Raw genomic sequence first — 18,009 nt, forward strand, 5'->3', positions numbered from 1 at the left:
AAGCACGAGGGCATCTGGACCCAGAGGGCCTGCTCCGTTCCAGAAGGCGAAGCCGTTCTTTCTTCTTTCTCTCCTGCTGAATGTCACAGCTCCAGAGCATCCATCGCAGGAAGAAACGCGAGATAGCGGCTGCTGGAGATGAGGTGACGCAAGCGAAGGCCAAGGGAGCGTACGGGGCAGCGGCGAGAAGCCCCGCGGAGAATACAAGCGGGCCTTCTGCTCGGAGAACAACAGCATTTTTATGAGGAGGTGCTATCTGGGTGCTCAAATCTCCGGAGATAGTTGAGTTTCCTGGCTGCCTAACACATCAACTGTGCCTCCGCCGTGGGCCAGCACGATGGGCTCGTACACAATGACCAACGGGTCAACTCTTCTGGAGGGGCTGGCGAAGCCACGGCAGTGGGGGCAGCGTGCTCTACGCCCGCCGGAGAGGTGAATGATTTGGAGTTACAAAGTAGGGAGAGAGTGTTCTAGAAAAGGATGACCAAGTAAGGTCCTTTGAAGAAGACAGTGATTTTTAAAACCTGCATTTTCTTTCCAGAAAGAGGTCTGTCATTGCAAAAGTGGTCCATCCCACTGCCTGTTTCGTGTTAATAATACATACCTGATGAAACCTTCTGTAAGCCGCAGTGGAGCAAAGTGAAGGGGCAATCACCCCTAATTTGGATGGAAACATTTCTTTTTGAGAGAGAGAGAGAGAATCTTAAGCAGGCTCCACGCCCAGCATGGAGCCTCACATGGGGCTTGATCTCACAACCCTGAGATCGTGACCTGAGCCAGAATCTAGAGTTGGAAACTTAATTGACTGAGCCACCCAGGTGCCCCAATATATGGAAACATTTTTGAGCATTTCTAGACCCAAGAAATAATCTCCAGGGCTTTTTTGATACTACAGGACACCTCTTGCTAACAGATGCACCAAATAAATAGAGATAACACACAGATGCTCACAGACACAGTTGAAACATACAAAGGCTGGACGCGGAGACGCTGAGTGTAGTTTGGGGGAATGAGCTTGGTGGGGCCACCCTTGCTGCTTGGGGTACACGCTGCCTCTCTAAAAGCTTGCCGCAACACAAATGCTGGAAGCTATTTTCACTTTTACGATTTCCCTTTATAGATTTCTTTCGGTTAGCAAAAAGAGGTACGGATGTAGGTCTTTTGTAAAAGTGAAGTGGCCCAACACAAACTTTCATGAAGGGGAGGGGGTACTTGTGGATGATGGGACAAAGGGGATGACTCCTTTACCTAATGGAGAAAAAACCCCACCTTTACTAAACGTTGACAAAATGTCCACACGATGGCCCTGCTCACACCTGAGGATCCAGATATGAAACTGTCTATTTAGGGCGGCCACCAGCCGAATGAAGGAAGTTCCTACGTACAAGCAGTGAATGCTCTTGCTGCTCTGATCTGCTGCTCCACCAAGTCAGTGGAAATGTCTGTGTGTTTTGTGGGTCGGTGTCACGGCTGAAGTGCAGGGTGAAGAGTGTTAGAGGAAGCCAGCTACTAGCGAATGTGCTAACACAGATTCTATCTTTAGTGGGGCTGTGAAGAGCGAAAGGTGTGAAAGCCAAAGTGGTAAAGACTCTGCCATCTTCTGCTATTATTTGGGGGACAGGTCGACTGGAGAGGCACAGAAGGACAGGAGGAGAAGCCAGCACTCGAGCAGAGGCCTTGGGGGCTACAGCTCACGCGTACTGTGACTTACAGGCCCATCCCTCTTTGGAGGACAGGCTGCCTGCAAAAATGGAAGAAATCCCCCTTTAAAACAAACACCTTTTAAAAAATGTACAGTAGGTGGGGGAAGGGGTAACAGGGTGATGGGTATGAAGGAGGGCACGTGGTGGAATGAGCACTGGGTGTTATATGCCGGTGAAGAATCACTGACCTCTACCTCTGAAACTAATGATGCACTATATGTTAATTAATTGAATTTAAATAAGATTAAAAAAAAAGAAAGAAAGAATATGCACGGTATAAATGCATACCAGCCTCCATGAATGAATTTGTTCTTAGAGGTGCCCCGGTCACAACAAAATATGTCAAGTAGCAGATGCCTCATGTGATGATCTGTCTCTCGAACAGCTAACTCTTGACCGGAGGAGAGAAAAAAAAGACCTGGACCACATTTGTTTCTATTTCCCAGCACTGGGAAGTGGCAACATGGCTTGTTGGCCAGTGTGACAATTACTCGCATGGCAATTACTCTCACGATGGCAAAAAACTTGAGGGAGCGGCTGTTTGCAAAGTCTGATTACATTTAGCCTACAGTCCGCGACAAAAAGGCACTTTCACACATGAACAACGCTAGGCACCTCAGCATTCACAGGCTTCTGTGAATGACACAGAGCAGCAGGACCACGAGGTCAGCAGGCAAGGGACCTGGGTTCAAATCCTGATTCTGCTACTTGCTGGCTAGGGGACCCTGGGCAAGTCAACATTTTTGTGCCTCAGTTTCCCCATCTGTAAAGTGGGGATAATCACAGTATCTCATAGGGTTGCTAGATGGGCTAAAGGAGTTTGTGTGACACATAAAACTCTTAAAGAAATTACCACCCACCAGGCACTGTTTTTAGCGATGGCCATCAGCTCCTCAGATCGGGCCCTGCCCTCTCATACTCCAAAACCCTGCTCTTGAGCTCAAGCAAGGTGCCCACCATGTACCTCATGTCATGTTGTAAAAAGAACTGTGTCTGGCTTCTGCCACAATCTGCCAAGAATCCAGGGCTTGAGGGCAAAGGCTAGGGCATGGCCCTTTTTGCATTAATATCACCAAACCCAGCAGAAGATCTGACACACATTAAGGGTTTGCTGAAGTGAACAATCCACATAGAAAATAAATCACCTGGGGCGCCTGCCTGGGCAGCACAGCGGTTAAGCATATGCCTTCGGCTCAGGGCGTGATCCCAGCGTTATGGGATCGAGCCCCGCATCAGGCTCCTCCGCTATGAGCCTGCTTCTTCCTCTCCCACTCCCCCTGCTTGTGTTCCTCTCTTGCTGGCTGTCTCTCTCTCTCTCTGTCGAATAAATAAATAAAAATCTTTAAAAAAAGAAAGAAAATAAATCACCTAAAATAAATAAATAAATAAATAAATAAATAAATAAATAAATAAATAAATAAATAAATAAATATCATCCATCATTTCAAGCTGATCAATCTTATTTTGGTTATTCCTCCCTTTGGCTCTATAGCACAGCATTAAATGAGTGAAGCAGCCAGTTTGGGTGAATTACGAACCAAATGTTACACGAGGCTTGGTTCATGAAAATCGCAACTACTGTTTGATCACTTGGACATATTCTACGTCGGATGACAGCTGAGATACTCCAAATGCCTCTGTTATTACTGTTAAAAGGAAAAATGGCCTGCCTTTTATCTGAAATCCAAAAAATCCAATGTAGTTGAAAGGACTGTTTTATTTTTCCCTCTCTTCCACAGTAGAGGAAAGAGGCACTTCACAAGAAAATAAGCTCACATTACAAAGTGAGTTGATGTTGTTTTCCTAAGAGTAAGTCTCGAACTTTCAAGTGGTTCACTGGGGCATAACCAGGCCATTTGCCAAAAACTTCTACAACCTACAGAGGATTCAACATAAGAACATACTTAAAATGATGGCCTCTATATCGGAGAAGATCCCATTATCGTGATCCTGATGGAGCACTCGTCCGGGAACGTGGAGTAATGACTTTTTTCCCCCTTCCCTCCATAAGGTAAGTTAAAATAGAGCACAGCTCTGCTACCCAAGTCAGGAAGAAAACCCTCCTCACTGGACTTCTCATTCACCGGTAAAACCTGAAGTGTTGCATCAGGTACCACGTGGGGCTGAAGAGTTTACCAGTGATGACCTTCAGGCACTGAGAGACCCAGAAATAGCTTCCAAATCATTGAAGAATGGTGAAGTGACTTTACAACCCTAATGTGTAATGTGCCTAACGACAGAACGTCAGCATATAGGAGGAAAAAAATTAATAGAACTACAAGAAGAAATAGATGAATCCACTATTATAGTCAGAGACTTGATTACCCCCATCAGAAATGGGCAGATTCATCAGCAGAAAATCAGTAAGGACATGGTTAAACTCAACAGCACCATCAAGCAACTCGATGTCACTGACATCCAGAGACGGACTACATTCAACAAGAGAATACACAGTCTTCTCAAGCTCGCACGGAATTCACCAAGACACACCATATTCTGGACCATAAAACACACCTTGACACATCTGAAAAACTAGAAATCATACAGTGTCTGCTCTCAGACCAGAATGGAGATAACCTTGAAATCAATGAACAGAAATGCAGCTGGAAAATCCCCCAAATACTGGAGATTAAACAATACACTTCTAAAGAACACATGGGTCAAAGAAGAGATCTCAAGAGCAGTTAAAAAACATTTCAAACTAAATAAAAAATGGAAATACAACTCATCGAAATTTGTGGGATGGAGCAAAAGCAGTGCTTAGAGACAAACTGATACCGTTGAATGACTATATTAGAAAAGAAGAAAAATCTAAAATCAAAAATCTTAGTTTTCATCTTGGGAAAACTTAGAAAAGCAACTTAAATCTAAAATAAGCAGAAAAATAATGAAGGTATTAGTTTTAGTTACTGTTTTTCCTACTTTAAGTATCCCAAGGTCAGTCATCTGTATGACAGTACTCCTCAAACTTTTTCGCTAGACCCCCCCCCCAATGGCAAAGAGAAGAACTCATACCTATTCTTCAAGAGTCTGGGGGCACACTCTGAAACATTCCAAAGGGAAGAAAAGAATCACAACTTATCCTTATGTCCTAAAAATTAATTCTGTTTTTTCCATCTTGCATTCTATCAACTAGTAGAGCTGAGTTTAATATAGAAAATATTATGACTTGCCAGTTAAATTCCTTTTTGATTCTTTTAATTATTCCCTACTCCAGGGAGATGTACCAGGTTTCGCCTGTGGCTCGGAGTATGCTGCTGCATACTCCAGAGTACTCCCGTGTGAGAAGTGGACGTGACAATCTACAGTCTCGGTTAACCAGAACATTACAGGGAGGACTGCAGGCCTGCCTCTGGACCCCCAACTCCTGAAAAGCACAAAGTTCCAGAAACAATAGGAACACACAGGCAGGTTCGCCATGCCTTCCAGGACAGTGAGACCCAGCACCCACCAGGCTTCAGCCAAGCTGAGGAATGAGACAGTCATCCTTTCTCCCCAGGGATTCAAACGCAGGAAGTATCCTCTCCACCACCACAAGTGTTTCTTCCTCCACTATGCCCTAGGCGGGACGGAAGTAGAAGTCTTGTCATGAAAGGGAGACGGGAACATGAATCGATATCCAACGGTAATCCACTGTCTACTTTCCTAGTTCTCAATATTTTCTGACCCCACTTCCCGGGGCAATGCCGCGTTCCCAACTCAAAAGAACGGTTCGCTATAGGATGAGCCTCGAATGAATGCAGCAGAGCAAAACCTCCACAAATAGACTCAAGCACCCCTAAGAATGTATCAAGTGACAAAAGTAGGATTTGAAATCACTGAGTAGAGAATAAGTTGTTCAACAAATGGCATAGAGTAACTGGACCGATATTTGGCAAAAAAGCAAGTTAGAGTCTTAGCTCACATCTTACACCAAAATACATTCCCAAAGAACTGAAAATTTGAAAAGTAACAATGTAAAAGTAGGAAGGGAAATGAGATATCAAAGAGGCACAACAAATACCTTTCTACCCCAAGAAGAAATCATAAAGGAATGATGAACAGATTTTAAGTCCTTAAAAGTTAAAAACAAAATACTTCTGAAAACCCAAACACAAGACATATAAATGTAACCAGCAAAATGAAGGAAATATTTTCAATATATATATATTTTTAAGGATTTTTTTATTTGAGAGAGGAGAAAGAGAGAGCACAGAGCGTGTGAGAACACGAGTGGGGGGAGGGGCAGAGAGAGGGAGAAGCAGACTCCCCGCTGAGCAAGGAGCCGATCATGGACTCAATTCCAGGACCCTGGGATCATGACCTGAGCCGAAGGCAGATGCTTAACCAACTGAGCCACCCAGGCACCCCTCAATATATCTTTTTAAAAACTGTTTACAAATCAAGAATTAAATAACCTACCCTAAACATGGTCTAAGTCACAAGAAAATAAATTCAAATACTCAAACATGGAAAAGCGTTCAATGTACCAAACTTTGGTTTTAACCAAACAAATACAAATTAAAACAATCAGATACCATTTGGGCAACACAATGAACAGAATCTAGAAAGTTATCATATTAATCATCGGCAGGCTTGCCAACAAATAGGCATTCACAATAGGTGGCAGAAAGTAATAAATCTGTACAGCTTTTCTGGAGGGCAGACTGTCAAAACATATTAAGCGTTGAAAAAGTGTCTAACTTTTGACCTACTAGCCCGTTTTTGGGGATTTAGTCATAGAAGATAATGAAAAGATAATGAAAAGCTAAATCATTAGCTGCAGGAATTTTCATTTCAGGTTTGAGTATCTGAGTTTAAGGCAATCTACATCTCTGGCCATAAAGGATGCGTAAACAATGACAGACTTGTATAATGGAAGGTGTTATAGCCACCAAAAAAAAAAAAAAAAAAAAAGATAAGTCGATAGATATGCCTGTATTTTTGCCGCAGAAATATTTTCCCTATAGACTGTAAAGTAAAAAGCAGATTTAAAAATACCAAATGCTTTTTTGTGTGAAGGGAAAAAGTGAGCATATGAATATCTGTATCCACACAGAGAAAGAGATCTGGTCGGATACTTGCTAGTTGAACCTAGTAAGAGGATGTCTCTGGGTGCTTTTTTGATTCTTCTGTTTGTAGACTCTGATTTCGATTTCACTTTGGAAAAGGAGTGAGTGGGATTTAGCCAAGGCTAGCCGAGAAGGCGCGTCTCCTGCATGGCCCACGTGGGGAGGTGGTGCCCAGAGCGTGCCCATGTTCTGTGAATGCTAAGGGGCCTGCCCAAGAAGTGTGCTTGTTTTGGGGTTTTCTTTGCATGGCAGGGGAGTGGCTGATGAGGTTTAGGGAGAGCCCAGATCCAGAGGATTCCCCATCTGTGTGGACTAGGAGTTTACCTTACCTCCCTAAATAATGCTCAGGCCTGAAGCTTGCTTTCATTCCAGTCTCAGGGGCCTATGATTCATCCCCTGAAACACTAATTATAACACCCAAGGTCTGCTATGTGCAAAGAACATCTGTCATTGTTTAAATGTGCTGGCAGGGAGTGTGCACAGCATGCAAGCCGGCCCGATGATACGCTCCTCCAATGCAAAAAACAATAACCCAGAAACTGTTCCGAGGTGAGACGTGTTCAAGCCCCGAGCCGCCAACTGAGCTCGGTGACCTAGAAGGTGAGCAGGTTAGGCCCCTCCACAGTGTATAGGCCAGCTCCTCTTAGCCCCCGCCACGGTAAAAGTTATAGGTCTTGTGCTTTTTCTTTCCACCAAAAAGCATGTTCTGTTTGTTTTTGCCCTGCTGGTTCCCAAGGCCTGGCAGAGGGAGGGGAGCGGAGTGTGTAATTGCAAACCTCTCATTTATCAGCTTCAGCCGCTTTTGTGTCACCTTATGACGTGTACCATTTAGCCGGTTAATCTCCCGCACCCCTTGGAAGTACAGTAATTACCCGGAGAAAGCCTCTGACCTGGCAAGAGAGGCTGAGAGAGCCGTAAAGGCGCATCTGTCCTTTACGGGCCCAGGAGAATGGTTTACTGACCTCATTCGTACTCAGATCAAAGGCCCTAAAGAACTCAAGCTGAAGATACGGTCTCTTTGTAAGAATCCAACATTTCCACCTAGAGGTTCTGATCTTAAAAACACAAAAATCATCCCAAAGCAAGTGAGCCAACAACAGCAAAAATCTCCCACACCAGCACTGGTTGTCTTGCGACAAACACTCCCGTCGCATCTAACGGACACAATAGGGTAGCTGGAGGTTTTTAAACTTTGTAAAGCTTAAGGAACCAACAGGGAGCTGGTCAGCAGCCTTTGCTAGAAGTTCCAATGCCATGCACCATCCCATCAGAAATGGCATTACTGTGGCAACCTGGGCACACGCAGTTGGGCAAATAAACGAGTTATTTCCCTGGGCTCCTGGGGACACTATTAAAATGAAGTCTTCCCTTGAATTTGGTTTAAGATTGAAAAGAAGGTTTTTTGGTTTTTTGTTTTTTTCCAATTATCATCAAGAAAAACAAACTTGATAATGTATTTTATTTTGGGGGGCCTAGGTGCTTACTTATTTTCCTATTTGGTAAAGTCACATTAACCGGGGCCACTGATGCAAAAGAAAACTTTAAGTTAAAAGGAGATTCTTTATAAAATCCGTGCCTAAAAATTTCGAAATCTGAATTGAATAGATTGTGAGGACAAGGACTACCAAAAATGACTCAAGAGGAGAACTTAAACTGACCACTAGCAATTTCTGTCAAGCCTTCACAGAGCCACTTACTCCCCTGATAGTTCAGCTACTCAAGAGCATTAAACAGATGGAAGGTTTTAAAATGTATTGTATAAAGTGACATAATGCTGGTATCAAAACCTAAAAAAGAAAACAAGGCCCCAAACACTTCAGAACGGATCAAACCTAGCAGCAGGCACAGAGAATAATACCACGGAGCCACGAGGGGTTCATTCCAGGAATTTAAGAATGGCTTTAACACAAGCAAGTCAATCAAAGCCCTCAAAACATTCGGGGAAAAAAAAAAAAAAAAAAAAACCTAAACCCACAACTTGTATTATCTCCCCTGCTTTAAAATACAAATCAAAATGCCAAATCTTTTAGTAAGTTATGAAGAGAAGTACATTTTATTAACGCGATAAAGTTTATTCGTATATATACACATATGTACATTTTCGTATTTATGTGTATATAAAGTTATTCTCATGTATATATAACGACAAGGTCACTCTTGCACTTAACTATTAAATACTACAAACACTATCCGTAAGTCAAGAAAAATACAAGGATATCTACTGCCTTTTTAAAAATGTTCTTGAAGTTCTAGTCAGCACTATAAGTAATAAAAGATAAAAATATTGAAAGGAAGGAGGCAAAGCTATCACTATTCAAGATTACATGTACCTGCAAGCCTAAGAGAAACTGGAGGCCTATTAGAATTAACAAGACCCATTACAAAATAAATGTATATTTTTAAAAAAGCTTTAAATGCTAGCAACACCAGTTACAATAGAGAGCAGTGGGAAATGTCTAATTCACTAAAACACAAGCTCCATGTCTTATTCTCGGCCGATTCCCCAGCATCTAGAAGCAGCCTCTGCACAGAATAGGCGCTCAATAAGTATTTGCAGAATTCATGAATGAACAAATGCACAATATGTGCAAAAATACAAAATAACAGAACCAAAATAAAATTCTACAGATTCAAGTACTTATAAGAATTTAGCATGTGATAAAAATGGAATCTCAAACTACAATAGACAGATTACTCCATAAATAGCAATTGAGACTATTAACCGGTTGGCTGTTTTTTATGAAATGTGAGTTGTACCTCACACCATACACAAGAATAAATTCTCGGTACAATAGTTCAACATGATATAGGAGACATCGGAGGGAAAAAAAAGTAAATATTTGCCTTCTCTTAGGCCAGGGAAGGTTTTCCTAACTATAGAAGTGAAAGGTAGAAAGCTTAAGGGGAAAGATTTATATTTCTAGTTTCTGCTACATAAAAATAAAAATCTGTGGCATGTCAAAAACACCATAAACAAAACAGTAAAAGACAAAGGGGGGGAACACTTGCAATAAAGTATTAATATCCTTTTTATATAAAATGTTATAAAGCTCCAAGAAAAGGATAATCAATCAATAAGAAAAAAAAAAACCTGAAAAGGTTAAGAGAGAAATAAGACGACATGGACAACAAACAAATCGAATCATCCTAACAAATGTTAAATATGCAGATTGGGCTGAGGTCTTTTTCTCCCAACTTGGCAACTGTTAAAGCTAACTGCTAGTGTTAGGGAAGATTGAGGAAAATGGCATTCATACACTGCTTGTGGGAGAAAAGGCCAATTGGTAGGAATTTATCGTAAAGCTGTGCCAAACACACACCAAAATGCCTGTCGTATTATTTATCTTCCTTGACTTTAGGCTTTGTAAATTTAATATAGGCTTGTTTTTAAAAAGTTAACCAATTCAAACCAAGGCACTGTACCATACATATGGTTCTATGCCTTTCTAAATTTAAGATTTCATGAAACCTTTATTCTTTTTAGTAGACACATAGTAAATCAATATACTGTTATATAAAAATAACTTATTTAAGGAATCTCCTCAAATAATTACAGCAATAGGTACTGGCAACTTGCTACTGTTATAAACAAAATCAACAATCACCATCCTTTACATTTTTTCTTTGCACATTTAGGCAAGTATTTACATAGGATATGCATCAAAAAGTGGAATGATGACCCAAGTTATGCCCACTTAAAATTGATAGCTACTGCCATACTGACTTCCCAAAAAGCTGTATCAACTAATATTCCCAACAGTGTGTGGGTTCTTCGTAAAAGTGAGAAATGGGAAAAATTTATATGGCCAAAAGGGCTTCAAAATGGGTTAAATTATAGTAAATATAGTCAAGAGATTACTTGCCGGCCACTAAGAAGGATGTAAATGACACTAAGAATGAATGTTAAAGAACCTAAAAATGTCCATTACGAAGGTTGTTAAGTTGCAAAAACAAATGAGTTAAACAGTGTGCGGTCATCAGAACTCACAGATGCTTTCAGAGAATATCTACCTATACTCTCATCCACAGGCTGTGTAACGAAATGTTAAGCGTGGTTATCATTAGATGGTAGAATAACAGGCCATTGAAACACTTCTCTTATGCTTTCCAGAATTTTCCAAATAGTAGAAAAAAAAAAAGTTTCTGCAATCACTAAAAAAACTAAATCCTAATCTATTTTTTTAAAAATAACAATTATTCTGAAAACTAATTGCATCCGTGTGGTTAGAATTTATATGCAACCACCCTTGGCGATCACAATGAAGAATTTTCCAGCATGAATGTTAACTATGGGGCCTAATGTTTGCCAACTGAGTCTACGCTTGGGAGAATCCAGGACCAGACACCCCAAGTGGGTCATCAAGGGCTTAGTGATCTCCTTTAAGGATCCACCTGTTCTCTAGATGGGCCAAGGGCAGAGATGAAGACCCAGGATCTCTGCCTCCAAAGAACCCTCAAACTACTAGAGAGGACAAGCACCAACCAATATCAATCCACGGCAGGACATGGAGGGACCAGAACTCTACTGCTAAGGTTCCCAGCAAGAAAAGTTAACACGTTCAAAGATTAAAACCAAAAAAGGCAAGGCATTAGTAGGCTGGTGTTCGGTGAGTTACACAAGCTTGTTACACAAAGCAGTTATATGTACATCTCTCCTTGAGGAAGTCCTGAACCATCTCTCTACAAGTACTTGAGAAATGCAAACACTAAGGTGAGCAAAACAGAGCTTTTCAAGGTAAGGAAGGGGACAACAAAAAATTAAAAGCAAAAATGCTGAGCAAAGAATTCACTTGACTGGGGAAAGACTTCATGTGAAATTGTGTTTCCTCTGACTTAAGAAGAAAACAAAAAAGGCACTAGCAAAGACATAAAATTCCATTTCAACGAACTTCCAACTTTTTCTAAGCCCAGGTGACAACTCTTTAAGTTATAACCAATTCATAATGTCTCAAAAGACTACCCAGATATATTTTTTAAATTTTTTAAAAAGATTTATTTATGAGAGGAAGAGTGCAAGCACATGTGAGTGGGGGGTGGGAGGGGCAGAGGGAAAAGATCTCAAGCGGACTCCCCAGTGAGCACGGAGCCTGATCTTTCCATGTGGGGCACCACGTGGGGCTCAATCCCAGGACCCTGAGATCATGACCTGAGCCGAAATCAAGAGTCTGTTGCTTAACAAACTGAGTTGCCCAGGTGCCCTAAGTCTACCCAGATTTTTAGAGCTCATCTAAAGGGAATGTGCCTTTTACTTGAAGAGCTCCTAAGAGATGGTTCTGGTAGCCTGGATTTTAGGCTTTCCTGATTCTATGAAAGATTTTTATACTTGACATTTCACAAGGAGAGAAAAAAGCATAACAAAACCAGAAGCCACTGTAAAGTACTCGAATTCTCTATCTAGATGCAATTTTTAAAAATATTTTATTTATTTATTTATTTAGAGAGCAAGAGTGAGTGAGTGGGAGGAGGGGCAGAGGGCGAGGGGGAGAATCTTGAGCAGACTCTGCACTGAGCACGGAGCCCAACGCAGGGCTCCATCTCATGACCCCGAGGATCACAACGTGAGCCCACCGAAATCAAGAGTCGGACACTTAACTGACTGAGCCACCCAGGTGCCCGTGGATGCAATCTTAACCATGTTAGCCTTTAGCACTATTAAATTCATACTTTAAACTGAGGTGATTAAAAATATTGGAAATGGCAACAAAACAACGGTCAATTTTTGGCAGCTCCCCAAAAAAGAAAGTGTGACATGCTTAGTGTTGGTCAGCTTAAGTTTAAAAGCAAAGGACCGCCACATTTTCCAGTGGCGAAGGTCAAGAACACTTAGGACAAGGGGCGCCTGGGTAGCGCAGTCGTTAAGCGTCTGCCTTCGGCTCAGGGCGTGATCCTGGCGTTCCAGGATCGAGTCCCACATCGGGCTCCTCGGCTGGGGGCCTGCTTCTTCCTCTCCCTCTCCCCCTGCTTGTGTTCCCTCTCTCACTGGCTGTCTGTCACATAAATAAAAAAAAAAAAATCTTTAAGAACACTTAGGACAATTAAGAGAGCTCAGCAAAAGTTCTAGCTCAGCTCGGGTCAGCAAGACAGGCTACAGAAGCACCTTTAATAATGGCCCACAGCAGCATTCATAAATGTCAGATAAAATGCAACTGGCTAAGCCAGAAGCTTCCCTAACAGCAACTGGCTGAAGAGCGGCGGTTCTCCACGTGTCCCTCTCTCCTTCCCCACCAGCGGCATAAGCCACACCTGGACGCTTGTTAGACATGCAAACTCTCCCACCCCCTGCAGGACAACCTGATTCACCAAGCCCTCCAGGTGCTGTGATTTGAGGGCACTGCTGTGGAAGGTCCTACAGAGGTCTTACGGGGGAAACCAAGCACAAGATGCCCAATTCAGTGTGTCAGGCTTGTCCCGTTTCGGCTGAGCCAAGCTCCACTTCCCATTGCCCATCCCTTTCAGTGGGCAGCCCAAAGAGTAGGACTTTGTTCAAACACACTTTCAAAAGGCCCTTAGAGATAGGTCTAATGGAAAAGTCGGCTAGTTTTCCTATGTTACCATAGTAACAGGAAGCATCATTTACTCTTGTAAGAAAGGTCCCCTTTGCAGGGGACATTGAATATTTACAGAAAGATCTCTTTATCCTAGGAAACCAAATATTGGAAAAGCAAATATGGGAAACAGCCTCTAAGGCTTCCATATACACCTTTACAGCCCATGTTCTAAGTGAACCTTCCCTAATTATGGCTGCTCAATAAGGAAAACATGTGTCCTGGGCAAACCTCCACTGTCTACTCTGAAAGACATCATTTCCATGTAATGGAGAAGAGGACTGTCTCCATTCATGCCCGCTACTGGTCCCTTGGTCCCAAATCCACAAGGACACGCACCTGTTTCATGTCTACCCATCCTTGATGACACTTAGTGTCCTAGGACCCTTCTTTAGGCTACACCCAGTCCTACTTCCGGGAGCTGCCATAAACATACCAATGATTGTTTCTGGATTATAAAATCAATTTCATTTCGTGTGTAGTTCTTTATTTGCATAGTTTATAAATAGCTTCTGTATTTACCATCTTATCTAGCTGATTCTCGTAACAACCTGTGGGGGGGGGTGCAGTTTTATTATTCCCACGAAGAAAACTGAAACAGTGGTGACTTCAATAAAGTGGCCATTGAACATTAAGGAGGAAATACAAATGTATCAAAGATTAAAGAATTCATGACATCCAAAAAGAAAATCCCAAACTTGCTTGAGTTGGTATCTGCCAAATGAGACTGACTAAAATCATTAAGTAGGTTTTTAGGTTAGGTGAAATTTCCTGGCTTAAGAAGGGTGCAGAGCTAGAAGGCAAGACAGACAAACTCTCCCAGCTACAGAATGGGCACAGCCTGCTAGGACATCGAGAATTCTATGGGGTTCAAAGTTACAAAAACAATGATGGTGACGGCGCTAAGATTTTTTCACCTCTTACTACGAGATAGGCACTGTTCTGTGTCCAATAAATATATCTAACAACTCTATTAACAGCACAATTTTACAGACGAGAAAAACAAGGCACAGACAAGCTAAGTAACTTGCCCAAGATCACACAGCTTGTCCCTGCTCACAGAGGAGGATGTGGGACTGGAGGTGCCAAGCCCCTGTGAGGTGTGCTTGGCCAGTGACAGAAATCTGACATGGAGGGCAGCCACCACAGGAACTTGGATGACGTTTCCAATGTTGCCACTTAAGCAACAGTCTCCGCACGCTCTCCGCCAAAACATCCATCCACGCTCAGGTTCCAAGTAATCAGAAGCATCAGCTGAGACTCCAAACAACCAGTTCCTTTTCAGACTGTCCCTGCGAAGGTCGGGAAGGAGGGGAGGGATCTTGGTTTTCTAGATTTGCTGATTTGCCTGGAACTGCCTTCAACTAATTTAAGAAAAATTAGAGAGGAAAGCAGCACTGGCGGAAACATGCAAATTAAAGACGCATGTGGCACTGATGAGTGCTATTTAGTAATCTAGCAGAAAGTGAGGTGGGAGGCAGAAGTTGTAGTCAATGATCAGAACGAATGGCTTTTTTTTTTTTTTAAACAAAAAAATGGTACCCTGCCTTCTTTTTCTCCGCTTTTTTTTTTTCAACTGCTTATATCTTGGAACTGTATGAGCCAGCTTTTACATACTGATCAATTTTTTTAGGTTTACACATCTTTCTCTCAAGGAAGGAAACAAAGATCAGGTTCAACCCTTAGGCAAAAAGGAAAAATAACATGATGAATACATGCAGTCTTCATGGGCAAGTGCAGTATGGGGGGCAGGGCAACTTTCAAAGGTGCCCTTAAATTTGCACACCAGCATTTCTTGCCTCTAATTTTCACCGAATAACCTAAGACCACCTTGAGATCCTAGGAGTCCTCCAGAAAACCCAATTTAAACAAGTTCTCGGATATTCCATATAATCTCTCCTTCAAGAAAAGTCCCAAAACTGGGAAAGGGGACTATAGTGACCACAGTTAGGTGACATTTCAAATCCTCGATCCTCCCACACTCTAATAATCCTGACCCAAGTACGTACTAACCGTGGGCCTTGTGTACTTTCCTTCCCTCCTCTGTAAAACGGGGATGATAATACCTTCTTCGTCATGCTGGGGTGAAAATTAAACGAATCCATGTGAAGCACTTCGAATGCCTGGTACAGAATAAGTGCTCAAATAGCATTAGCTATTATGATTACTACTGCTAGAATTTGCAAAACACACTATAAGGGCACCCGCAAACGGGAGGCTTCTGAGGTACTGGTCATGTTTTGTTGCTTAAAAAAAAAAAACAACACCTAAAATCAGAACAACCGTCAATACAAAAAACCTAAAAGGGTTTTGGGAAAAGGGCGGGGGGGGGGGGCGGGTGGAAGCCGCCCAGAATCATGCCACCTGTTGGTGAGTTTCAGGTGAGGGTACAGCTCAGAGCACTGGATTCCACTAATGGCCCGGTTCTCCCCGTTCTCAATCAGCATTTCATGGGCAGGATTACAGGCGCTCCGTGAGCCCCCTGAAACTGAACACGAACTGGGTGAGGCTGTGGCTCTGGACATTTTGGGGGGGAGGGGTTCCACAGCTCTTCTCAGGCTCCAACAAATTCTCCAGGTAGGAGTAACTTGCTTTACAGGGTTAAACTCGGGGGATATCGACTGAGGAATTCATTTCACGGAAGCTGCACCAATAAACCTGGACACCTGGGCTGTTAACCGGCGATCTCAGCACCCCAGAGGCCCGGCGCTGAGAGGGGCGAGAGCCGGCCGGCCAGCGCACTGCGCCGCACCCCTTACCACTTACATGCAGACCTGTGAACTTCACCGCGGAAAAACTCAAGGGCTCCACAGACAAGACCCAGGTTTGCCGGGTTTAACTTCCCCTCCCTTCCCCCATCTCTCGTTCCCTTCCAAGAACAAACTCAAAGGAAACTGGCAAAGCTCCGTCTAGGGTTTCACTCCTGCCCTCGGCTGACACTTCAACCGCTTCTCCCAGGGAAATTAATTAAAAGAACAATTAATGCGCGCAAAAATCCAAAACATACCCCAAAGCTCGAGAGCTCCTAAAGTTAGAAGATTGAGGGCGCCTCTGCTGATTGTGACCATCTGCCCGTCACTGCTAGGCAGGGGGTACGACCGGGACGCAGGCAAGGTCCCGCCATAGGGTCTGACGCCGGCCGCGCTCTCCGCTTCTACGCTTCCCGCCGCCCGTGTAGACGGGCTAGGTTGGAGACAGCCAGGTATGCAGGTAGGTGTGAGCAAGTGTAGGAACACACAGCCGCGGCGGATTAAAGTTCAAGCCCGTTCACACACCGCTTCCCCTTCCCCGGCCGGCGTTCTCACGCACGGGCGGCCACTCCCCGGGGAAAGCCCGGGCGCTCGACGGTCCCCCTCTTCGGAATGGGCTCCTCAAATCCCTAGTAAGCCCTCGTGACTCCCCTTGCCCCCCAGCCTCCAACCCCTGAAAAGCATGAGCCTCCCTCGACTCTCCCAGGCGGGCGCAGAAAGCCCCCGGGAAAGAGAAATGGAGGGGGGCCAGGGGAAAGCGGGGTGTCGCCGAGGGCAGGTGGCTCGGGGCGCGCAGCAGGCAGCGTACGTACCCAGCGCGAACAAGGCGAGCTGTCCAGCCGAGGGGACCATCTTACGGGCGGCGGGCAGCAGGCGCTCCAGCCTCCTGCCCTACCTGCGGTGCCCGAGTGGCGAAGCGGCGCCGCGCTGCGGGGGAAAAAGGCGCCGGCGAGGCAAGGCCAGCCCCCGGCGCGGGCGGGCGGAGGCAGGACCGAGCGCTCTCTGCTGCACTCACCCTGCTGCGCGGCCGGCCGGGCGGAAATGGGAAGGCGGTTACCGTCACCTCTCCGCCACTCGGCGACCGGGCCACGGCGGACCACCCTCCCGCCCAGATGGGGGTGCCCCCCTACGGCCACAGGCGGTGGGGGTGTGGGGCTGGGGGCGGGGACGCCGCGCGCACCGTGCAGGGCGCGGGCGCCGGGCGGGGCGGGGCGAGCGGGGAATCTCGGAGCCCCGCCGCGCGAGCCCGGCACCCAGGCGGACGGGAAGGCAGGAAGCGCCCGACTTCAGACACCACCCTCAGACCAGCGGCGCGGTGCGGCCGCCGCGGAGCTCCGGCGTCCGGGCGCGGTGGTCGCTTCCAGGCTCTGCGCGGGGGAGCGGAGCCGCGCGGGCGTCCGGCACCTGCGCGGACGGCCGCTGCGGGGGGCTCTCCCGGCAGGGACTGGGGACGCGGGCCGGAACGGGACCGGCGAGCTTTGCCCGCCGCCTGCCAACACTTGGCCCATGGAGAGGGCTCCCCAGAATCAAGAGAATTTGTTAAACCAGGTTTCCCACCCGCACCCCCATCCCGGTAGAGAATTCTCGATTCTAGGGATGCCGGCCTCCAGGGCACATTGTTAAGATCAGCGGGCTTTCATGTATCTGGCCTGGGATTAATAATGAAGACCTCTCAGGGTACCTGGGTATCCCCCATTAGTACCACCCCAGTCCACCCCACCCCACCCTGCCACAGGCAGCTGAGGCCAAGAACAGGGTAGCATGCAGCAAGGGGACCAAAGAGAGGGATGTATGGGCTGGAGCCACCTAGGTGGCTCTGTCAGGATTTATGGCTTGGACCTGGCCCCTGGTGCTGGAATTTGGGCAAGTGGAGGGGACAGAGGGAAGGCATTCTGGGTAGAGAATGGAAGACCCATAGGTTTCTTGGGGACCATCCCCAAGTTCCCTGAGGATGGCCCAT

At 45.1% G+C, this 18,009-nt stretch overlaps 1 protein-coding gene across 4 annotated transcripts in view; it reads right to left on the reverse strand.

Moving 5' to 3' along the window:
• TGFA (transforming growth factor alpha) overlaps positions 1 to 17,137 on the reverse strand; it is a 109,201-nt gene extending 92,064 nt beyond the window's left edge. For 2 of the 4 annotated variants that reach the window (XM_045788213.2, XM_045788212.2), the window contains exon 1: positions 16,862 to 17,137. In XM_045788213.2, the coding sequence (XP_045644169.2) occupies positions 16,862 to 16,901 (40 nt within the window). In that variant the 5' untranslated portion in view covers positions 16,902 to 17,137. Of the gene's footprint in view, positions 1 to 16,306; positions 16,694 to 16,861 lie in introns of those variants that run through there. The other 2 variants (XM_087863506.1, XM_087863505.1) reach the window with 1 other exon arrangement.
• Between the last annotated feature and the right edge of the window lie 872 nt (positions 17,138 to 18,009).

The sequence above is a fragment of the Ursus americanus genome, chromosome 7, assembly GCF_024610735.1.
Source record: "Ursus americanus isolate L20-20 chromosome 7, mUrsAme1.1.p, whole genome shotgun sequence".
NCBI classification, from domain to species: Eukaryota; Metazoa; Chordata; class Mammalia; order Carnivora; family Ursidae; genus Ursus; species Ursus americanus.